This window comes from Bemisia tabaci, chromosome 7 (assembly GCF_918797505.1).
Source record: "Bemisia tabaci chromosome 7, PGI_BMITA_v3".
Lineage (NCBI taxonomy): Eukaryota > Metazoa > Arthropoda > Insecta > Hemiptera > Aleyrodidae > Bemisia > Bemisia tabaci.
In genome coordinates, this window is record NC_092799.1 from 51,156,780 (window position 1) to 51,176,606 (window position 19,827).

The 19,827-nt window shown below is 42.9% G+C and overlaps 1 protein-coding gene across 1 annotated transcript in view; it reads left to right on the plus strand.

Moving 5' to 3' along the window:
• The first annotated feature begins 950 nt into the window (after positions 1-950).
• Positions 951-19,827, plus strand: part of kibra (WW and C2 domain containing protein kibra) — a 39,813-nt gene continuing 20,936 nt past the window's right edge. Inside the window, exons 1-5 of the mRNA XM_019054779.2 lie at positions 951-1,337; positions 2,881-2,990; positions 4,152-4,246; positions 18,236-18,344; positions 19,040-19,231. Of these exons, the coding sequence (XP_018910324.1) occupies positions 1,210-1,337; positions 2,881-2,990; positions 4,152-4,246; positions 18,236-18,344; positions 19,040-19,231 (634 nt within the window). The 5' untranslated portion in view covers positions 951-1,209. The remainder of the gene's footprint in view (positions 1,338-2,880; positions 2,991-4,151; positions 4,247-18,235; positions 18,345-19,039; positions 19,232-19,827) is intronic.

A 19,827-nucleotide genomic window follows, 5' to 3' on the forward strand; every position in this document is an offset into this window, starting at 1 on the left:
TCCTGAAACCTTTTCATAGCAACACTCACAGCGTTTTTTTCTGATATGCGGAATCAAATTTTGTCTAATTTTTTAAATTTAATTATACATCCTTTCATGTGCGAGTCAGCTGTTTCCTTTGGGATACTTACGTTGGCATAGTTAGATTTGCTTCATTCTTTCAAATTTATAACCAGCAAAAGAGGTGTTGAAAGAAACGAAGATCACATAGGTAGATTTAAAAATGCATAGATAGCTAACTTTGAAGTAAGGAAAATTCTGAACAAAAAATCAAAGAAATCTTAGAAAAAACCAAAATAAAGTGAAAGTAGACAAAATTTAATGTGGAAAATTTTTCAAATTTTTTTTGCTTCAAAAAAGAAAAGAAATAAAAGAAGAGGAAAAACAGGCGAAACCCGGAAATAGAAGAACAAACTCGAGGAAACAAAATGAATGAAAATAATTAGGGATTTGGGTGTGAGGAAGTTATCACAATAGGTAGGTCAACGAAACATTTTAATTGAAAAACTTGAAAGGGCGGAAAAAATGCGCAAATTCAAGGGACGGGAGCTGAGAAAAATGTTCAAATGGGGACATCTCGTCGGCAGAGGTTTAAATTTTGGAATCTGGTATGTATCACACGATTTTAGTGGGAAGAAAAAGAGTTAGGTACAATGGTGCAATGGCCTTGGGAGCACAAATTTATTAGGGAGAATGTCGAGGAATTTGACCTGCACGGTTGACGAATCCTCTAAAAACTGAATGGTGAATGCATTTAACGAGATGAGTAGGGGATACAGCTGCTTGTGGAGAATGGTGTGGACGCCGGAGGTAATAAAATTTGATACAACACTGAGCGGCTGAACACAGCTGACAGTGCGTTGAGCGTTCGTTCAGTTCAGTAGTCGCATTCCAATGCTTGTGGCATCTATCTGCGCTGTGATTGGTTATTGAATATGATGTCATGCTCTTGATTATCAATTGAATCGCTTCGTGATACAAACTATTATAGCCGTTTATTTGATGAGCCTCAATGTATATCAGGAAGATCATACTTGAGGGCTCATGAGATAATGGACGCATTCGGTTCTAACCTCCACCGATTCAATTGTGGCATTCCTGATCCAGCACTCATTATGGCGTCGAGTCGATGAGTGTTGTGCTATGAAGCGCGCAGTGTAGTTATGTGTGTCCGTGAATGTTGTGATTTTAGTGTTATTTTAGTGAAATATGCCGAGAAAAAGAAACGGCGAAATCCCTTTACCCGCCGGATGGGATTTTGCTCGCGATTATGACGGGAAAATATACTTTATAGACCACAACAACAAGAAGACCACTTGGATAGATCCGAGAGATAGGTGAGGAATGTGTACCCTTTATGGCCTCTTATTTGCAATATCAACTAATTCCTCCCCTTCTCAATTACGAATTATGCCCAGCTTTGAATGCCTATGAATTTAGATCGTTCGAGGTCAACCAATTTCGCAGGAAACTTGTAATACTTCCGATTCATCTTGGTTGCAGATTGGAATGTGATCATGAAGTCAGTGTTGCAACCTATTTGAGAATATTCAAAGGAATCCTTCCAAATTGCGATTTTGCTCATGCTATTAAGTTATCTTACTTCAAAGTTTGTTTCAGAAGATAACTTAAGCTCCTCTCACCATGTCTTACTGCTACATTCTTTCTTTATCTTCCATCGCTCTGTATTTGGCATGATTACTCGCTCACTCCCAGAGTAAACACCTCAATCATGGACATGTATCTCTTAATATTCCTCTAAAATGTGGTCAGCAGAAAGAGCCTGTATTCTTCTTTTCTCCTAAGATGCTGTAAATTTTCCATTTGAGCAAATCATCTTGTGAATGTGTATCATTCCAGAGATTTATTCTTTGTTTTATGAAGACCTCAAATGTAAACGCCAAGGAATTTGATCTAACCACTCATTATCACTGCACTCTAACGAGAGGGTAGGAATTTTTAAGGTCATTGTAGCCGATTTTAATTGAACACTATCAGTTAAACATCTCCTAGTCCACAATTCTTTGTTTATACCCTTGATATTGCCAGGTTATTTTACTGCCTTCCAAGCAACTGCGCCTGATAACGTTGCGGTTAGGTTAACCCTGAGGAAGGTGTTCCTACTCGTTGCCTTCCCAAATTTAGTTTACGTCAATTCAACTGTTGATTCTAAGTGACAGATGTGTTCTTAATAGCATGTTTTTGCTGGATTCTTACTTATATTCACAAGGAATGTACTCATTTGTTCTGTTTAGTGCGCAAAGAACTTTCAAGCTAGTAGATATTCTGAGACATATCGACAGTGAAGCTATCATACCGTGTATCTCATTTGCGGTGTTTAAAAATTTCCGCCCTCATTTTATTCTTGTTAAAGAAAACAAAACAATATCATTCCATTACCTTTTCACAGATTTTGCTTCACACTTCTTACAATTTTCAACTAATTTTTCAATCGTTGGAATGGTGTCAATGGATATTCTAAAATCATCTTTTGAAGTAATGTCGGCATTATTGATTGACGCTCATTTGATGCAGACTGTTGAATAACTAGTGCAAATGGAACCTAACCTATATCATGAAACACAGTGGTGCAGAATGTTCTTGTGGTGTGATGTGTGACTTTTGAATAACCCTGTATACTAGTAGAGGTGTCAGATCGAGGACAAGCTGCATGCTGTTTAGCCAGCCTTAAGTTGTGAAATACTGCACTTGCACTGACATTTTGCCCTTTCCTCTTTTTGGATGTCACCTGGTGGAAGGATATTCGCCCTTATGAAGCACACATTTCCCTCATTAAATATTGTGCCGATGTGTCTCATTGTAGCTTTTGCAGGCACACAATTTAGTCCTCGATTTTTAACTAAATTTTGCTCTTTTCAGGTATACAAAACCGCAATCCTTCGCAGATTGCGTAGGAAACGAACTACCCCTAGGTTGGGAAGAAGCCTATGATCATCATATTGGTGTTTACTACATAAATCACGTTAATCGTAAGTACAAGTTTATTCACTTCAACCATTCAATTTTTATCCCGGGATTTGCACCCCTCCAATTCAAAATGACACCATCTCTCAGTGAGTCTGTACATTCTCTTAATGAAAACATTTTACTGTAATGCATTTCAGAAATACTTCTGGTTTTTTTAAGAAGATGAGTGCATCTCATATGAAGACAATGTAAATTTTTTCTCGATTACATGCAAGCTCCTCTTAGTGCTCTTGCTTTAAATATTATGAATTAGAAATTGTGTGTGTGGCGGTGGGGGGGGGGGGGGGGGGGAGTGTGTTCCATTAATAATGTTCAAGATTTTAGATCAGGCACGTAATGGTCTTTCTCTCGAAATTTTTTGCCCTTTAAACAGGAGCCACTGCCTTCCTGGTAAAAATTTGCGATTAAGTCAATCAGTTGGTTTCTTAATTCAACTGCCATAGTGATTTATTTGTTACAAAAGTATCATTAACTTTACTTAGTTCTGTACATCCATCCCAGGGTTGCCATAGTTAGGGCATACCGGAAGGACCTGGAAATGTCAGGAAAAATTAGGAAAAGTGTTAGGTTCAACCATATGGCAAATCTTTCATTGTCAGGCAACTCTACCAAAATCTGTCGTGGAAATGTATTTTCTAAATTTTGTGTCAACTGTTATTGATAAAAGATATTTGAATCTTCGAGGACTCATCTCATAACGGAGCAGCTTCAAAGAGTTAATTCTGATCAATTCTTTATTGACTTTATGATACTAGCAGTAGCACTGTCTCCTTAGTTGCAGCCAAGTATGAACTGGTTCTTGAGAAAATAAAACACTGATTGTCAATCGTCCTGAAAACAAATTTTATGTCAGCCACAGATTTTGTGTTGTGTTGTACCTTTTTCACATTTTATTTTTCTTCAGATTATTAGCTCATCAGACATTGACCAATGAAATCCATCAACTAGTGTGTCAGGCATTGAAAAAGTCTCTTGCTCTGAAGTATGAGGTTGAAAACTCACCAAGTATTACGTATGTTTCACCAAGAATCTCAAATTGGCGATTTGTCATTTTGGAAAACAAAATCTTGGCTTATGCAGTCAATCAAACTTTCATCAGTTGAAACTTGTTTTTCTTTAATATCTTATATCACTGTACTAATACTGCAAGGTGTTTGTTTTAGAATGTACGCAACTGGAGGATCCTCGTTTAGAATGGCGAGCCATTCAAGAGGATATGCTGAGAGAATATCTTCATACAGCACAGGATGTTTTAGAAGTAAGTCCCCCAGTTTTTCTTTTATCTCTGCGTATTTTTGTTTTATAACTCAACAAATGGTTTTGGACTGATGTTTGGTGGTTAAAAAATGCTGGAATTCTAGAAGACCAAAATTGGACCATTTCTCAGGGAATAAGTACTTAAAAATTAACTGCTTACCCATGAATATATTGAACCCAACAAACTTTTTCTGCTGTTAAGGCTTTTTAAGTTTTTGTTTAGTGTCAACCGATACAGAATTTTTCAATGTGAGTTGAGTATTTACAGTGCTTAAATTCCCATATTATTAGGAGTGTAAAATAGAGGCCTAGGTAGTTGCTTCCTAATTTTACTATGTTGAAGATGCTCTTAACGCCGACGTCAGTCCTAAGCAATTGCGTTGAATTGCTCCGTGCAACAAGTATATGATGAGCGTATCAGGATACATCCTTTGTCAAGCTAGCTCTTAGCTCCATGCCCCCTTTAAATTTTAAGCCAGGTCCTATTCCTTGCCCCTTTGCTCTGTGTCATAGGTGTATGGCCAGAGTAAGCACAAGCTTATTCAATTTTGCACACACTATGACACTAGCTAAGTTAATTATGTCTTTATATGATGTTACTACTTCTTAAACTTTAAGTATTGAAGTGTTCTAACTTCATTCAAAACCACCCCAAAAAACTCTAAGTGGACTATGATTAAACGAACCTAGATGCAGTCTTGTTTAGAGTTTTTTCCTTTTTAATTTTTTTCTTGATTCATGCATTATCAGAATTGATATTTTTATGATCAGTGCTTGGCAGTGTTGTTAGTACCTAGAAAAATGGGTTCCTACAGCATTTGAAATTGTGAATGATGCAAAAGTAGGACTGATTTTTTAAGTATGAGCTAAAAGATAGTTTTTACAAGTTGCCTTTGCCCTTCCTGGTCCCAGGGTTCCTACAACCTTGAAAAATGAACGGAAATGATCCTGACACCTGCATTGCTGTGCTAAGGATGAACGCCGCATGAGCCATCACGCGTTGCCAAATTTCCCTCGACAAATCCCGAATTTTCTGAAAAATTTGTGAATATTTCTTTTGTGATTTTAGAGGATTTTGCTCGTAATTTGATCTAAAAAGTCTGGTATTTTCAAAAAAAGCATATTTATAACTTTCTCTAAAAAACTCATATTTTCAGTGAGGAAATTTGACAATATTCGAAGATATCTACCGCGTTTTTATTTACCTTGGCAGACTAGGAAATGGAGTTGGTCTAACAACCAACTGGAATTAACATCTTTGTTTTTCTTTATCTTCCCCCTTTTTTTAAATTTTCATCTCTCATCTTTTAGCATCTCCTCACAAAAGAAGGTCTCTAGGTTTAGAATTTGTTAGGAATATGACGCCACACCCTATGGGCCTTTAACTGCCTGGAAATAATACCATCGCAATCCTTATTCTTTTTTTTTCTCCACATGTATCCTCTTCCCCCAGAAATTTAAAATATCTATCTGCTTTATTCTCTCAGCCAATTTTTAAGAATCAAGGGATTCAGACCAGATAGTTAAAAAGTAAATGTAGCCAAGAACCCCCCTCCCCTCCCTCCCTGAACAGGGTGGCATGAAACGTAGGAAAGAAATGAAAAATTGGAAATTTCAGTGAAATATTTCATGAACTTTCACGAGGCTGTGAAGTATTTCATATCTTTCAGGGGCTGAAGTATGCGATCCGCTCTCCAAAACACTAAAATAGAAGAAAGTCACAATTTCTGCATTTTGCGGAACATGGAAAGGAACCGGTATTTTTTCAATTTGTTTCATAAAGTGAAATTTTAAGATTTTATTTTTCATGGCGTTTTGCCGCCCTGCCCCTGAGGCCCCTCATAATTTGAATAATTAAAAAAAAAAAAAAAAAAAAAAAAAAAAAAAAAAACTGGTATGTACCCTTGGATCTGACGTATGCCCGTCTCGATTCCTTCATTTCGAGGGTGAAGACGGTTTCCTCGAAGTGATGACGAATAATCGGTAACTACGGCAACGGTCGGACGGAGCGCGCTCATCTCGCGGAGTCCCCGGGAAGCGGGGGGGGGGGGGGGGGCATGAGCACGATTCCGTTCCAAATCATTCCCCGTTCCGTTCGCGGCAGGAACGCGGTAAAGGAGCATGATTTGAGAAGTCGCGCTACGTTGACAGACGTAGATTGAAATCCCACGGATACACCCGAGAAACGTGTGTAATTACGAAACGCACCAGCAAATGGACTGCATTTTGCAATTTGGAACTATAAATTCTGGCTCTTCTGGAAAAACACTTATGTGCATAGGGAAACTAATGGCACACACGTTGTTTTTAAACCGGGCTAGAATTTATAGTTCCAAATTGCAAAATGTAGTCCAAATGAAGCCGAAGCTCGTGCCGGCACTCGCGCAGGAAAATCGAGTGATAATCTGGAATATTTTTCGGGGAGATTCCAGCGGGGCCTCCAGCTGAGCTTGCACCGGAGACTTTTACTCGGGATGAAACGATCGTGGCCGTCCACCGCTACGCAAAATAAGTAAGCTATCGATACCCGAATATTGAGGAACGTTCCACCATCATTTCGGGCAAAAAGCACTCGTCGGAACATCAAACGAAACCTGGGTTCCGACGGATCAAATGCGCAGTTCAAAAAACGTTGTGTTAGGAAGAGATTTCAGTCAGGTTTCAGCTGTTTTGTCATGTTCGGTCAAACGAATTGCCCGATTATGACTTCATGCCGTTCATTGGCACAGCAAGAAACGTAAACGCTCACAGCAAATTCTCGACGAAATCTCGTGATCTGATTTTTCCATCCGACCTGACGAAAATCGTACCGTTGTAAAGTTCGCTGCCGTGAACGTTCAAGAAGGGGCCGTAGGAAAGACACCAACTAAATCACAGAGTCACGTGCTGTATCTCCAGGAATATTCGGTTAAAATGATTCTAAGGAAAATGCGGAAGCAACCCCTACAGAAGACGCTAATGTTTATAAATAACACGGGTTAAATGGTAAATGTATAAATGACATTTATCAGGGATTGATTGCTCAACTCCCTGTTAAGCGCCGTCCACGTAAACGTCAGTTGATGACTTGTATGGCGACCCATCGTGAAAAGTACGCGTGAGCTTAGCTGTGCTGCTCGGTCGTTGCAGCTAATCAGGGAAAACTATGAAAAACAAGAAGGGTCAGGGAATATAAATGGACCACAGGGACGTTAGGGGAAAAAAGCGAAATGCCTCTAAAGTAATGGGAAAATTACGTTTACGAAAACTGCCAATTTCCACGTGTCACGTCACACACTTTCAGCTCGCCTTCCATTCAGGGATCTTAAAATTATTATTTCTGGAGGACATGTAGCTCAAGTGCAGTTTTTGCTATTTCGAGAAATGCGTGTTGGAAGCTTTGAAATTACATGGATCCTCGTGGCGGAAAGAAAGATCAAGCTGACTTTTCGATGCTTGAAAATTTCGATTCGGGAGCGAATTTTTCGCAGAATATGTATTAAGACCAGTTTTACTCAAAAAGCGTTAATATCTGAAACATAAAACTGGACTTGTGCGCCTCGTCCTCCAAGCCCCTCTCGTCGTTTTGTGTTGTGTCAAAAATGCGAGTATTTTTCTATTCATCCCTGAAAGGCCCGGATAAGTGAGGAAATTGGAATTTGAAATTCCTGTTGCCACCCTGTACCCTGGGATCTGTTCACCGAAATGATGAGCATGTGCGTTTGTCGGCTGCCGGAGGAATGATCACCGAAGCAGCTGCACTATCCGAGGAGGAGCGCAGTGCTCTCAAGTCGTTGCGGCGAAGAATGTGCCAAGCGGCAACGCTGGAGTCGTGATAGAAGAGCGCTAGCAGCATCTGCGCTCGTTGATGGAGGCGGGAGGGAGGCGGAGAATGTAGTGGACTGATGATGGGCGACGCGGACGGAGCGCGGCGCGGGCAGGCGGCGCGAGAGAGACGGACGCGCGCTGGAATGTGGTTGCGCGCGGCGGCGCCGCCCCGGCCAGGATTCCCGCGATTTTCCGGGCCCCGCGCCGCGCCGCGCGGCAACGCTCGCTACGCTAGCCACGTCGCCAAGTCGCCGAGTGTCTCCCGCGTGGAATGTGAAAACCTCCATGTGTGGTTCCCGAAGAATGTGTAAACTCTTGCGTGCGTTGTCCGAGCGACGCGCGCGCCAAGCTCAGCTGTCAGCCGGAAAAGCAAGCGTGGGCTCCGGCAAGCTCCTCGTCCTCATCGCCCGCCAGTTTTTCGCCGTCCCTCTCCCTCTCCAAGCTCAGGCTCCTCGGGTCGTCGAAAATCAAGGAAAAGTCAGGAAATTTACTCAACCTCCTTGTTAGGACATTTTTCTGTCGAATTTATACCCTCTGCTAATCGTTCACCGAGGTCAAATTCCGGCCAGGAAAGCCCTACTTACGAGCTACACTGAAATACCGTTCGCTCCGGGCTCAGAGGCCGAAAGTTCCGGGTGCTGGAGCCGTAGCTTGACTGCTCTGGGTCCAGAAGCCGGAGCAGCGGGTGCTACACTCGGAAATTTTGGCCTTCGAGCCCAGAACGAATGGTAAATCTATGTCCTTATAGCCCGAAAGTACACGGCATCCATGGCCCGAGTTTTTCTTTTTCAGTGTGCCTTCTGCAAGTCGTGGTATTTCTCTATGAACTTTTGGAATCGATTTCTGGTAAAAATTGTATCAACTCAGCTGGTAGGGTCAGTGACCTTATGGATACTCTCTCACTTCGGTCAATAAACACGGTCTCGGGGCAACCGAACATGACCAGTGGCGTGGCGTGCTTTGCTATTTATCGATTGATCTGTCATTTAAACCTATGCAAAAGTATCGATAAACAGAATGTTCGCAATGAACACCTAGATAATCGATTCTTTACCTCAGCTTCTGATGGGGGAAGTATCGATAATCGATCGCTCGTGCCTCGCTACTGATCATTACGGGCCCAAATCAGGAGACTCGAGGTGGTAACTGTCAGGGAACTCTCTGAAAACTCAGGCTACTTTTCGAAAATCCTGGTAAGTCGTTTTGTCAGTTGGAGAATAGACAGCTTTGAGGACAGGCCTGGCAGGCACGCTTTTTCTATAATAAATGACTGACGTGGCTATACGGAGGGATGCAGAACTTTCCTAGCCTTCTCATTTTTAAAGCCCCTTTTTCCTCTGAAATTGCATCAAGGTGACTTTTGTATGGCTCTGTACGTATAAATTGCCCCGACTTTGCCCAAGACACATGATTTTTACCGCGATTTTCCCCAAAAAAGAAGAAGAGAAGGTATTTTGCTTTCCCATTTGAAAACACTTTTTTCAGGGTCCTCCTCTTCACTCGCAACCGATCTAGACCCGTCCGGTCACACGGTCGAGAAGGTTTTGCACCCCTGGCGATGCCCCTCGTATTTAGGAGGTCCAGGTATTTTAGCTCGGTGCCCGACAGGGATGCGGAAAGTTTTCAGCCTTCCCCTTTTGCCTCAGAAATTTCATGTGGATGCCTTTCAATGACTGCACTTATTAACCGTCGCGATTTTGTGTCAAACAAGTAATTTTTACAGCTATTTTATGTAAAAACGTGATTTTTCCCGCAGTTTTGCTTCCTCCGCGCGATTTCGCCAGCTTTCTCATTTAAAAACACAGTTTTCGGAGCCTTCCGATTTTCAGACGCGACCGATGGCGATCCACCCGGTGGCGTGGTCGAGAAGTTGTTGCAATTCTGGTTGCTCGGTCGTCAGGAAGGAGGAAGAAAGTTTCCAGGATTGCGGGGACACAAGAGGGAATCGGGCTCCGATAGGAGGTATAATTGGGAATGCGGAGATTACGGATCTGATGAAACGGAGGAGGGCTCGATCGTCATGTCATAGCGATCATATCTTTGTCTTGCGTCGCGCGAGCCTGCGTTTGTCGTCTGTGGTAGTCTGGAGCCGGGTGGCGAAACAATTAATTTCTCCTCGGCTCATTTCCGCCCATCCGCGAGCTAGCGGACTTTCGCCGCCAAAAATTCTCGCGCATGTTCGCGGGCACAACCGCCACCAGTGCCACCACGCCATGCGCCATCCCGCCGCGGCGTCTCATGTCTCTCCCGCCCGAGACGGAAGCGTTTGGCTCCGGGAAACGGGGCCTTGTCCGGTCCAAGTCCAAACGCGCCCAGTTCGCCACAAACCAGGGTGTCAAGCATCAGGATCCGGAACCGGAAAATATCAGGAATTTTGGCCCATCAGGAAAATCAGGAAATCGAAAATCGGACGTTTTATCAGGAATTTTTCTTACGCGAATCTCCTCAGCGGAGAAGTCTTACTGCTTTTTGCCTACCGTGCCAGGAGTCGTCGCGCCGTCTTTTCTAATCGTAAGAACTTTATCAGAAAATTTAGTTTCCGCGTGCATTTATGCAATAAATATCGTTTTTACGAGAAAAATCAGGAATTTTCATAATGAAAAATCAGGATTTTTTTCTTATAAAATATCAGGATCTATAAAAATTAAAAAATAGTAGAGACCCTGCAAACAAATCAGCGCGCCTCGGAGGATCTGGATCATTAGTCCAGTTGAAGATCCCCCGAAATCAGGAACATAGTGCAGGGTCAACGTAGGCATAAGGGAGGGAAGGTAAAGGAAAACCGGAAAAACAAGGGGATGAATAAAAATGGATGTAGGAACGACCGCAGGTGACGAAGAGTGACAGGACAATGCGGAGAGGGATTATATATACGAAAAAATTATGAAAGAACAAACATAAACGTGGTTAAAAACTTCCACCGCCGCGTCGACCGCACTGTGTTGGCGCAATGCGTGAGGTATTCATGCAGTCTTGTAGGCGCTATGCGTTTCACGCCGATCGCTGCTGACCACACTGTTTGGCGCAATGCGTGAAGTATTCATGTAGTCTTGTAGGCGCTATGCGTTTCAAGCCGACTGCTGCTGACCGCCATAGAGTACATAGAGTCGTAATGTAAATGGGAGAGCTGGCGCCATATTCTGCTCGACGAATTCCGAGCCTGGTGTGCGCCGAGTTCGGGTCGATCTTTCAATACATTTTCGATCCAAAATGGCGGTGTGGAATACGTGGTAATCCCTATCTCCTCTGTTGTTGTTGTTGTCATCGGATGGCCGGGTACCCGTGTATCGCAAACAATCGATTATGTATCGAAAAAGTGACCCGGCGTCACACAGGAGTCTCGGAATACGGGACATGGAAAATTCTTAAAAGTGGTGCCAGCTCTCCCACTTACATTACGACTCTATGTACTCTATGCTGACCGCAGTGTGTTTGACGCAATGCGTGAAGTATTCATGCAGTCTTGTAGGCGCTATGTGTTTCATGCCGACCGCCGCGCCGCTCCGTTCCAGGTTGAATTGCGTGTTTGGTTTCTCTCTTAACTCGACTAATTAAAGGTGTTGTCTCTTGTATCACCAAAAGACGACAAAATTAGAAATTACTGTACTTTTTCTCCCAGGAAATGAGAGATTTTGTCGCCTTGCCTCGTTTGTAATTTATTTTCTGAATCCGATTGTTTTCTCTCATTTTTTGATACCTACATTCAAAAAGATTGCAAAATTTGTCGCCCCCTAAATTTTGCCGCCATGGGCCGCGGCCCATGTGGCCACCCCCTTAGTCTGGCCCTGAGCCCCAGGGTGTCTGTCTATTCGTCCAAAATCCAGGGAAGTCCGGAAATAGTTCTGGTATCGTGAGAGCTGTCCGGAAAAACTGAAAAAGAATGGTAATATCACAAGAAGGACGATTTTTCGCCTCATGCCTCGCGTATTTGAACACATCCTGGAAGGTTTGCAATCTCTTGCGCATTTTATCTAAGTGCAGTAGGTACTTTCCCGCAGTAGATCGCGCTTGAAGTTGGAAATTTTCCGCTTTTCTTCACATAGTACCCACAAAAGTCTGAATATTTGAAGAAGTAACGTTGAAGCCGGTAATTTTTGCTCGGCAGATTGAGTGGACACTCTGATAAGCGCTCGTCTCTGTCGGAGGATTTTGCGGGGCCGAGAAGGGACAAGCGGGGGGGGGGGGGGGGGGGGGGCGCGACGCATTGTGTCCTCCCGCGGTGGACTCGGAGTCGAGCGATTAGAATGACACACGCGTATTTACCCGGATTTTTTCGTGTGTCGCAACCGAATACGAGTTGGCTCCATCGTCCCGGGCGGCATTGAATTCACGAGCAATATCTGCCCGAGCCCGACGCAACGCGCTTTGTTCCTCTTGCTCAATCGCCGAGCGCTTTTTCACGTCCAGATTCGGGCATCCCGCTCCCTCAATTAGTCCCTACAACAAGGGCAGAATTGCGGGGGGGGGGGGGGGGGGGCTGCTTCCCCAGAAATCTGAGGGACCTTGCTAAGTAAGTGTGTGACATATATTTCAGCTGGGAAATTGTAATTGGATCAGTCTTTCTGTGAAAACTGTCCAAAATTGCTTTTGAGACGACTCAAGTTTTCAAGATTATCCGGGAAAGGCTCTCCGGATCCGCTTTTCAATCTAGGGAAACCTTCCGAACTTTCTCCTCTGGAGCTAGGCGCGCCTCGTAGACGCAGGCAGACCCCCTTCAGTGGAGTGGTTTTTAAAGAGTACGAGTACGAACACAGCGGTATGAGGAGAGTACGGACATCGCGGTTTGGGGAGAGTCCAGACATCGCGGTATGGGGAAAGTACTGACATCGCGGTATGGGGAGAGTACAGACATAGGGGTAAGTTTGAGGTGAGGTGACGGAGTTCTTGGGGGGCAGCCAATCCATGAATTCTTATCCACAGTGATTTATAGGCAGGAATTATCGTATTCCGAGCGATTTATTTCTTGGAAGAAACTTCTTGCAGCATGAAGGCTATTTCCATTTAAATCTTCCGTCACATTCATACGGCGCAATGATACAACTATTTGAACTCTCCGGAATGCGTGAGGTATCACGCCGCATTTGAAGGCGTTTTCAAAACAGCTTAGTTCCGATGCCCGGATTCTCGTCATGCATAGTTCATATTCTTTTGTTATATTCCGTACCGCTCGATTATTTTTAATCCTCGTAGAAAAACCACCCATTTGTAAGTACAATTCTAGCTGAAGCGCACTTAAGCGCATTCATGACTGCAAAAATGTTAACGGAAATCGAAAAGGCAAGCGTGCATGAAGGCTATTTCAATTGTAATCTTCCGTCGCATTTCTAAGGCGCAATGATACAACTATTTGAACTCTCCGGAATGTGTGAGGTATCACGCCGCATTTGAAGGCGTTTTCAAATCAGCCAAGTTCCGATACCCGGGCCCGTGATGGGATGTGGCGGGCCTGCTTGCAGCCACCCTCTAAGAGGCCTTTTGCACACGAGGAACGGTTCGCGGAACCTACCAGGAACAAGTTTGCGGATCCTTCAGCTGCGCATCGTTTTTTGCTCCTCTTCGTTGCGCAGACTAAGACATGACGCCTCGTCAGCTACAACGCATTCCGCCAATATTCCGGAAACTCCGCGCGTAAGAACAACGCCCAACAAATCGAGGGTAGAAACCGATAAAAAGTTTAAAAAAATTCAAAAATTTTCCCGAAAAATTGTATTTCATCCGAAGGGTTCGGAGGACAAGGCGCATCAGTGCAGTTTTTGCTATTTCGAGAAATACGCGTTCGGAGGTTCGAAATCACACGGATCCTGATGGCGGAAAGAAAGTTCAAACTGACTTTTTGATGCTTAGACATTGGAACCGGGGAGCGAATTTTTCACAGAAGATGCATTCAAGACTAGTTTTACTTGGAAGCATCAATATCTGAAACGTAAATACTGCACGTGTGCGCGTTGCCCTCAAGGCCCCTCATTTGAAAAATGTGGCGATGTCCTGAGATTCTTACGGCATTTTCCCGAGCACGGGTGAGTTATGCCAATTTTTCGTGCATGTCGGCAACGTTGGGCATTTCGCTGTTGCCGAATCCGGTTGAAGTGAGATTTCCTCTCTGTTGGACTAGAGTCCCTTTATACTGAGAGTCAAGACAATTCGGCTCATGGATGTCACAAACGGGAATAAAGATTACAGAAATTGAACGTTTTTCGTAATCTTTGATCGGCCCATTCTCAAATGCCTTTCTCCGTTCCTCCTCTCATTCCGTTTGTTCCTTGCCGAATCCGTAATTCCCTGGTCCATTCCAGATTATAATCTTTGCAATTGGTGAAAATGTAATCTTTATTCCCGTTTGTGACACTGTGGAGGCCTAAAATATGGGAACCAATCAGAAATGGATTCAAATTGTCTTGACTCTCAGTATAAAGGGACTCTATGTTGGACGAGCGCGGGCTAGGAAATGTTCACTTTCAGATGCGCTTCTGCAACGTCGCATTTTATGCAGCATAATTTTATTCGTGGAAAGATCCTCGAATAGTGTTTATTCGTGGAGCAAAGGTTTGTGGATTCAAGGCCAGCGCCGCGTCTCAACAGCTTTTGGGTGGGCAAGAATTTCATGAATTTCTGAAAGGGCTCCTTCGATCCCGGCGTGCTCCGCCCGCTAGACGACTTAGCGCCGCCGCGGGATTCCCCAGCCGAATTTTCTCTTCTTCCGACCGGGAGCAATTTCTCGCCAAACTACCTAAATGTAACACATTTTCGGAAACATCGGTTTTCATCACGATACGGGAAATTTGGAAAATTCCAGTCTATTTTTTAATATCGCCATCGTTCTTTTTGTGAAATTTGCCACCGGAACCAGTCGTCACTTCGCAAATCCCCGCACCCTGCAACAGGCCCATTCGAAAATTTGTTCCAATTGAGACAGAGACTCGAAATTCTGCAAGTGCTTCCAGGTTAAAGGAAACTACTTTTGGGACCATTCAACATTTTAATGGGATTTGCCGGAAAAGGGGCAAGAACCTTGAGGTTCATAGGGGGTGGTGCGAAACTTGGGGATCATGCTGTAGATGGCGCCGGCGTCGCGGACGTCATACGTCATCGCCCGTCGGTTGAATGCAAGCGTGGAGATAATCGTAATCGAGACTTTTTCCACCTTAAAACGTAGCGTTAATCGTGTAGCCGAGGATTGTAATCTCGACCGAGTCGATTACGTTGCTGTAAATTCAGGTGTTGGTCCGGTTTATCTAACTCGGAGCGTTTTTTATTTTGACCACCGTCGGAAATCTCGATCTCTCCTCGCGTGACGTGAATGGACGCTGCAGAAGACGTCATGTCGGCTTTTGTGTCGTGGGTTTTCCACCGCGCAACAATTTTAAAGCACGCTCCTCTACGGGCCAACTCTCGTGTTGAAATCTGTATAAATCCGATCTGTATGGATGGTCGATGCGGCTCATCGTGTCCACCCACCGCGGTAGTGACACCCTTCCGAGTTTCACGTTGAGTAACCAGCATTGGCGGATCCAGCAATTTGGCAACACCGAATTTCCTGCACTTAAACCTATGGAAATGTATCGATTCCTAGGGGGCCAGGTGCTCCGGCAAGAATCGATTATTTAGCATAGGTTTGAATGGAGGAAATCCGGTGTTGCCAAATTGCTGGATCCGCCTCTGGTAACCAGAGTAAATGTGTGTCTTGATGACTCATGAATGCAAGGCGGGAGAAACCAAGGGCTTTACTATTGTGGTGGATGACGTCGTGAACCGAATTTTTCAAAGCGCGATATCTCGGCTAAAAAAGTAGAACGTAGAGAGATGCTGCTCGGACTGATCTCATTATTTTTAGCTGATCTACAAGAATCAACAGGGCGTATACTAGTCCGAAATTTCCGGAAAGTCCGGGAACATGGGCGGAACTAGAAATTTTATGTGGGGGCCATAGGAAGCAGGAGGGTGTATAACCTGAGCTAAGGGGGAGGGGGGGGGGCTGAGAGGGACTCCTCCAGCTGCAGAGTGAGGTCGGGGGGCCTCCCCCGGAAAATTTTTGAAAATCGGAACGTCTCGAGAGCAATTTATTTTTAAGCCATTCTTAATGGCAAATTAAATAGTACAGATGACAGAAACATTGCTGACTTGTTTTAAAGATATCATATTTTGGGTTATAGTTCATTCAAAACATAACACTGTAGGTTGTTATTACATTCCCTATGCCTTTTACCCCAAGACTAATTATAGTAGCATGGGTCCTTTGCATTTTTCGGAAGGGGCTGAGCAGCATTGTGGGGAGGGCCGGCCCCCCTATTTCCGCCCATGTCCGGGAATAGTACTTTTGTTTGTCTACGTCATATTTGTCGCAATACGAGCAATAATTTCAAACTGTCGAAATTTTTCGAATTTCGTCAAATGGAGGTATTGAATTTCTTGGGAATGTACTGAAAAACTACTACAAAAGAACTGATTTTTGGACAGCCTGTTTCAGTAGACACCCTGATCAAGCATCAAAACACTTTTCTGCCGTGCTAAGGAAGAACGCCGTATGAACATTCGAGAGTTGCCAAATTTCCTCTCGAGAAAGAGTTATTCTGGAAGAAAGTTGGGAAAATTTTTTCTTAAAATTTTCAGGAACTTTAGGTGAAATTGCGAACAAAATTATCTGAAAAATTGGAGGAAAAATATTCACAAATTATCCAGAAAATTCTTGATTTACAAAAGTAAACTTGGCAACACCTGAAGGTTCATACGGCGTTTTTCCTTAGCACGGTAGTATTCTGAGACCAGCGCATTCGACCTATCCGCGTTTTAGCTGAGGAAATTTAGCCAGACTCGAGTGTTGATACAACGTTTCTCCGTAGGACGGCGTAGCTGAGCTTGAGCCCTTATCGATTGATCCCCACTTGAGCTTTTCATCTGCGGCGCGCGGCGCCGCGTGGCGCACTGACCATCGGCATTTTCATTTCCGCGAAAGCATCTTGTTGACACTCGGCGCCGAGTGGCGACAGTGCAGAGTTTTATCACAACTTGTCGAAAGGAATGGAATTTGGATCTCAGGGCCGACCGAGTTTGTTTGGAATCAGCCGGATCGGGAACCAGGTTGTCGGATCGACGCAGAGCTAGAGACAATTTATCCATGGCCCAAGTGCCAAACCACGTATCTCCTTTGCGGTGTTTCAAAATCTCCACTCCTAGTTTATCTTTCGGGGAGAAACGAGTCAACTTGATAGCTTGAAATTCATGCAGAACAATTCTGCTAACAGAGAAGAGAAATCAAGGAAGTTTTCAAGAAATTGCGTTTACCAGTTTTCCAAAGAAAAATAAAGTATGATCGGAACAGGATTGCCACAGACAGGGAAAACCGGGAAATGTCAAGGAATTTTACAAAATCAGGGAAAACCGGGAAATGTCTGGGAAAATTTGTTATATCTTCTTTATTTGCTTTCTAAAATGGCTTTGAGGTTTCGAACCACAAATTATGTCTGAAAACTATTTTCAATTATGTCTTCTTAACCATTTGCCATATCTTCAGTTGTCAGGGAATTTCACCAAAATGTGTCAGGGAAATTTCAGGGAATTTCATTTTCTAAATTCTGTGGCAACCCTGCCAAAAGCTGCAACCTCGCCAAAGGAGATGCGTGGTTTCGCACTTTAGCCATGGATATATTCTTGAAACTCTGGACTAGCAATACAAGGACTGTAGAGTCTCGATCAAGCACGATGATCGGGACCCGAGGCATCGCGGATAATCGAATATCGCGGTTAATCGCGGCTTGACTCTCTACTGTAATGTATCAATGGAATTGGATGAGACAAAAGTTTCTCGGTTCAGGTGACCAAAGTTTTCGGTAATCAGAACCGTATTTCAGTCAGCTGAACCAAAGTTCGGTTACCGTGACTGAAAATTTCGGTTACTGTAAACGAAAACTTTGGTGTTCAATATGAAGCGACATTTTTTTCTCCGTGTGTAGCGAGGAGATTCTCTCAGGGCGCGAAGCACTGGTCAGGAGTTGAACTGCGTAGCAGTCCGGGGTGACCCCTTCAGATACTGTATGTTTTAGAGACCTTGATTATGTACTTCCTTATCAAATGTTGAGGGATGCCTTTAATATACTTGAGTAATTCTTTATTTTGTTAGCTGTGTCATTGAACTGCACAATTTTCCTGAATTGCGTCGCTAACTCTTTTGTGTTTTTTTTGTTCCCAGGCAAAGAAAGAAATTTATGACATCAAGCAACAAAGGCTGTACTTAGCTCAAGATGAATACAACCATCTTCATAATGCTCTTTCTACTCTTAATGCATCCAGGACTAGCTGTAAGTCTTCATAACTTCTATTCATAGGAATGAGAAAAATTATAAGTCCTCACCTCAATTTGATCAAAAATTTACGACGCATAGATATTGCATTTTGTTGGATAATGATGTTTGATTACCCTTGACTTTCTTCTGATCTAGAGAATCTGGGAAAATTATTATTTTTTCGACAAGTTTCGAAGCACTTCAAAAGTTATGGAAATTTGATAAAATGTTGCGTTACCTCAAGATGGAACTTACTTGTCAACGCTGAAACTACGAGACCATGTATCTTGTTCGCTGTGTCTAAATATCTCCACTCCCATTTTTTTCTTTTTGAAAGAGAGCAAATCAATATCAGTCCTTGAAGTTTCTGCAGAGTTATAATAGCAGGAGGAAGAAAAATCATGGATCTTTTGAAAAATTCTCGTCGAGTGGTCTTCGCTAAGTCCGACAGGAAGTCGGCACCGCTGCAAACTGAGATACGTGGTGTAGTAGTTTCACCGTCAATGTTTTTATTTTCTCCCAAGAGCAGGTATAACATTTTTGTCACTAGGGAAGAAAAGCACAGCAAAAGTGCCTAACAAAATTGCTATTTCTTACTCATGTGAGAATGCTCTCTTTGTTTGTAGTGTGTTTTTTTTAAAAAATATTTTATTATTTCTATTATTCCCTCATTCTATGTCATTTAATATTTAATGAATGTTTTATTTCAGTGTGTTCCAGTTCCAGTAGTGCCAGCACTAAATATGATCCTGACTTGCTCAAATCAGATGTTGCTTTAGCACGTGACCGTGTCACCAGGCTGAAACGAGAATTAGAACAAATTAGGGCCGAAATGACATATACTCAGCGGGGTGTCGAAACTCTATCCTCTGTCGAACAAAAACTTAGTGCTAGTGCCGGTGGTAAGTTTCTGTCCTTATTTCATTTTCATGTCTTTGTTTTGTTTTTAATTGACCTGTTTTTTTAAAAAGAAGGAATAAAATTCACAAGAGAGTCCTCTGTGCTCTTTCTGAAAAGGATTATTTACGTTCAAAGCCATTGTTTCAGTGGTTTATCTGTTTTGGTTGTTAAATGCGAAGAGGACTAATTGTGTGATCAAGCAAAATAGAATTCAGGTAAATCTATTAGATTTATCTATTACTCAGCTTGAACCTGCGAAGTATCATACTTTTTGTGATTCAGTAGCAGTCTTATCTTTAAAAAATTCAGAACTTCTTGGCACCTCATGGTTTACTTTTGCAGAATATTTACAGATTATCTATCAAGCGATGCCTCAAATCTATGCAGTAGAAAATATTATGCAGATTATATGCTCAAGTGGACTGCATTTTGCAATTTGGAACTATAAATTCTGGCTCTTCTGGAAAAACACTTATGTGCATAGGGAAACTAATGGCACATACGTTGTTTTTAAACCGGGCTAGAATTTATAGTTCCAAATTGCAAAATGTAGTCCAATTATCTTTCATGAAATTAAAAAATTAAAATCAAAAGTATT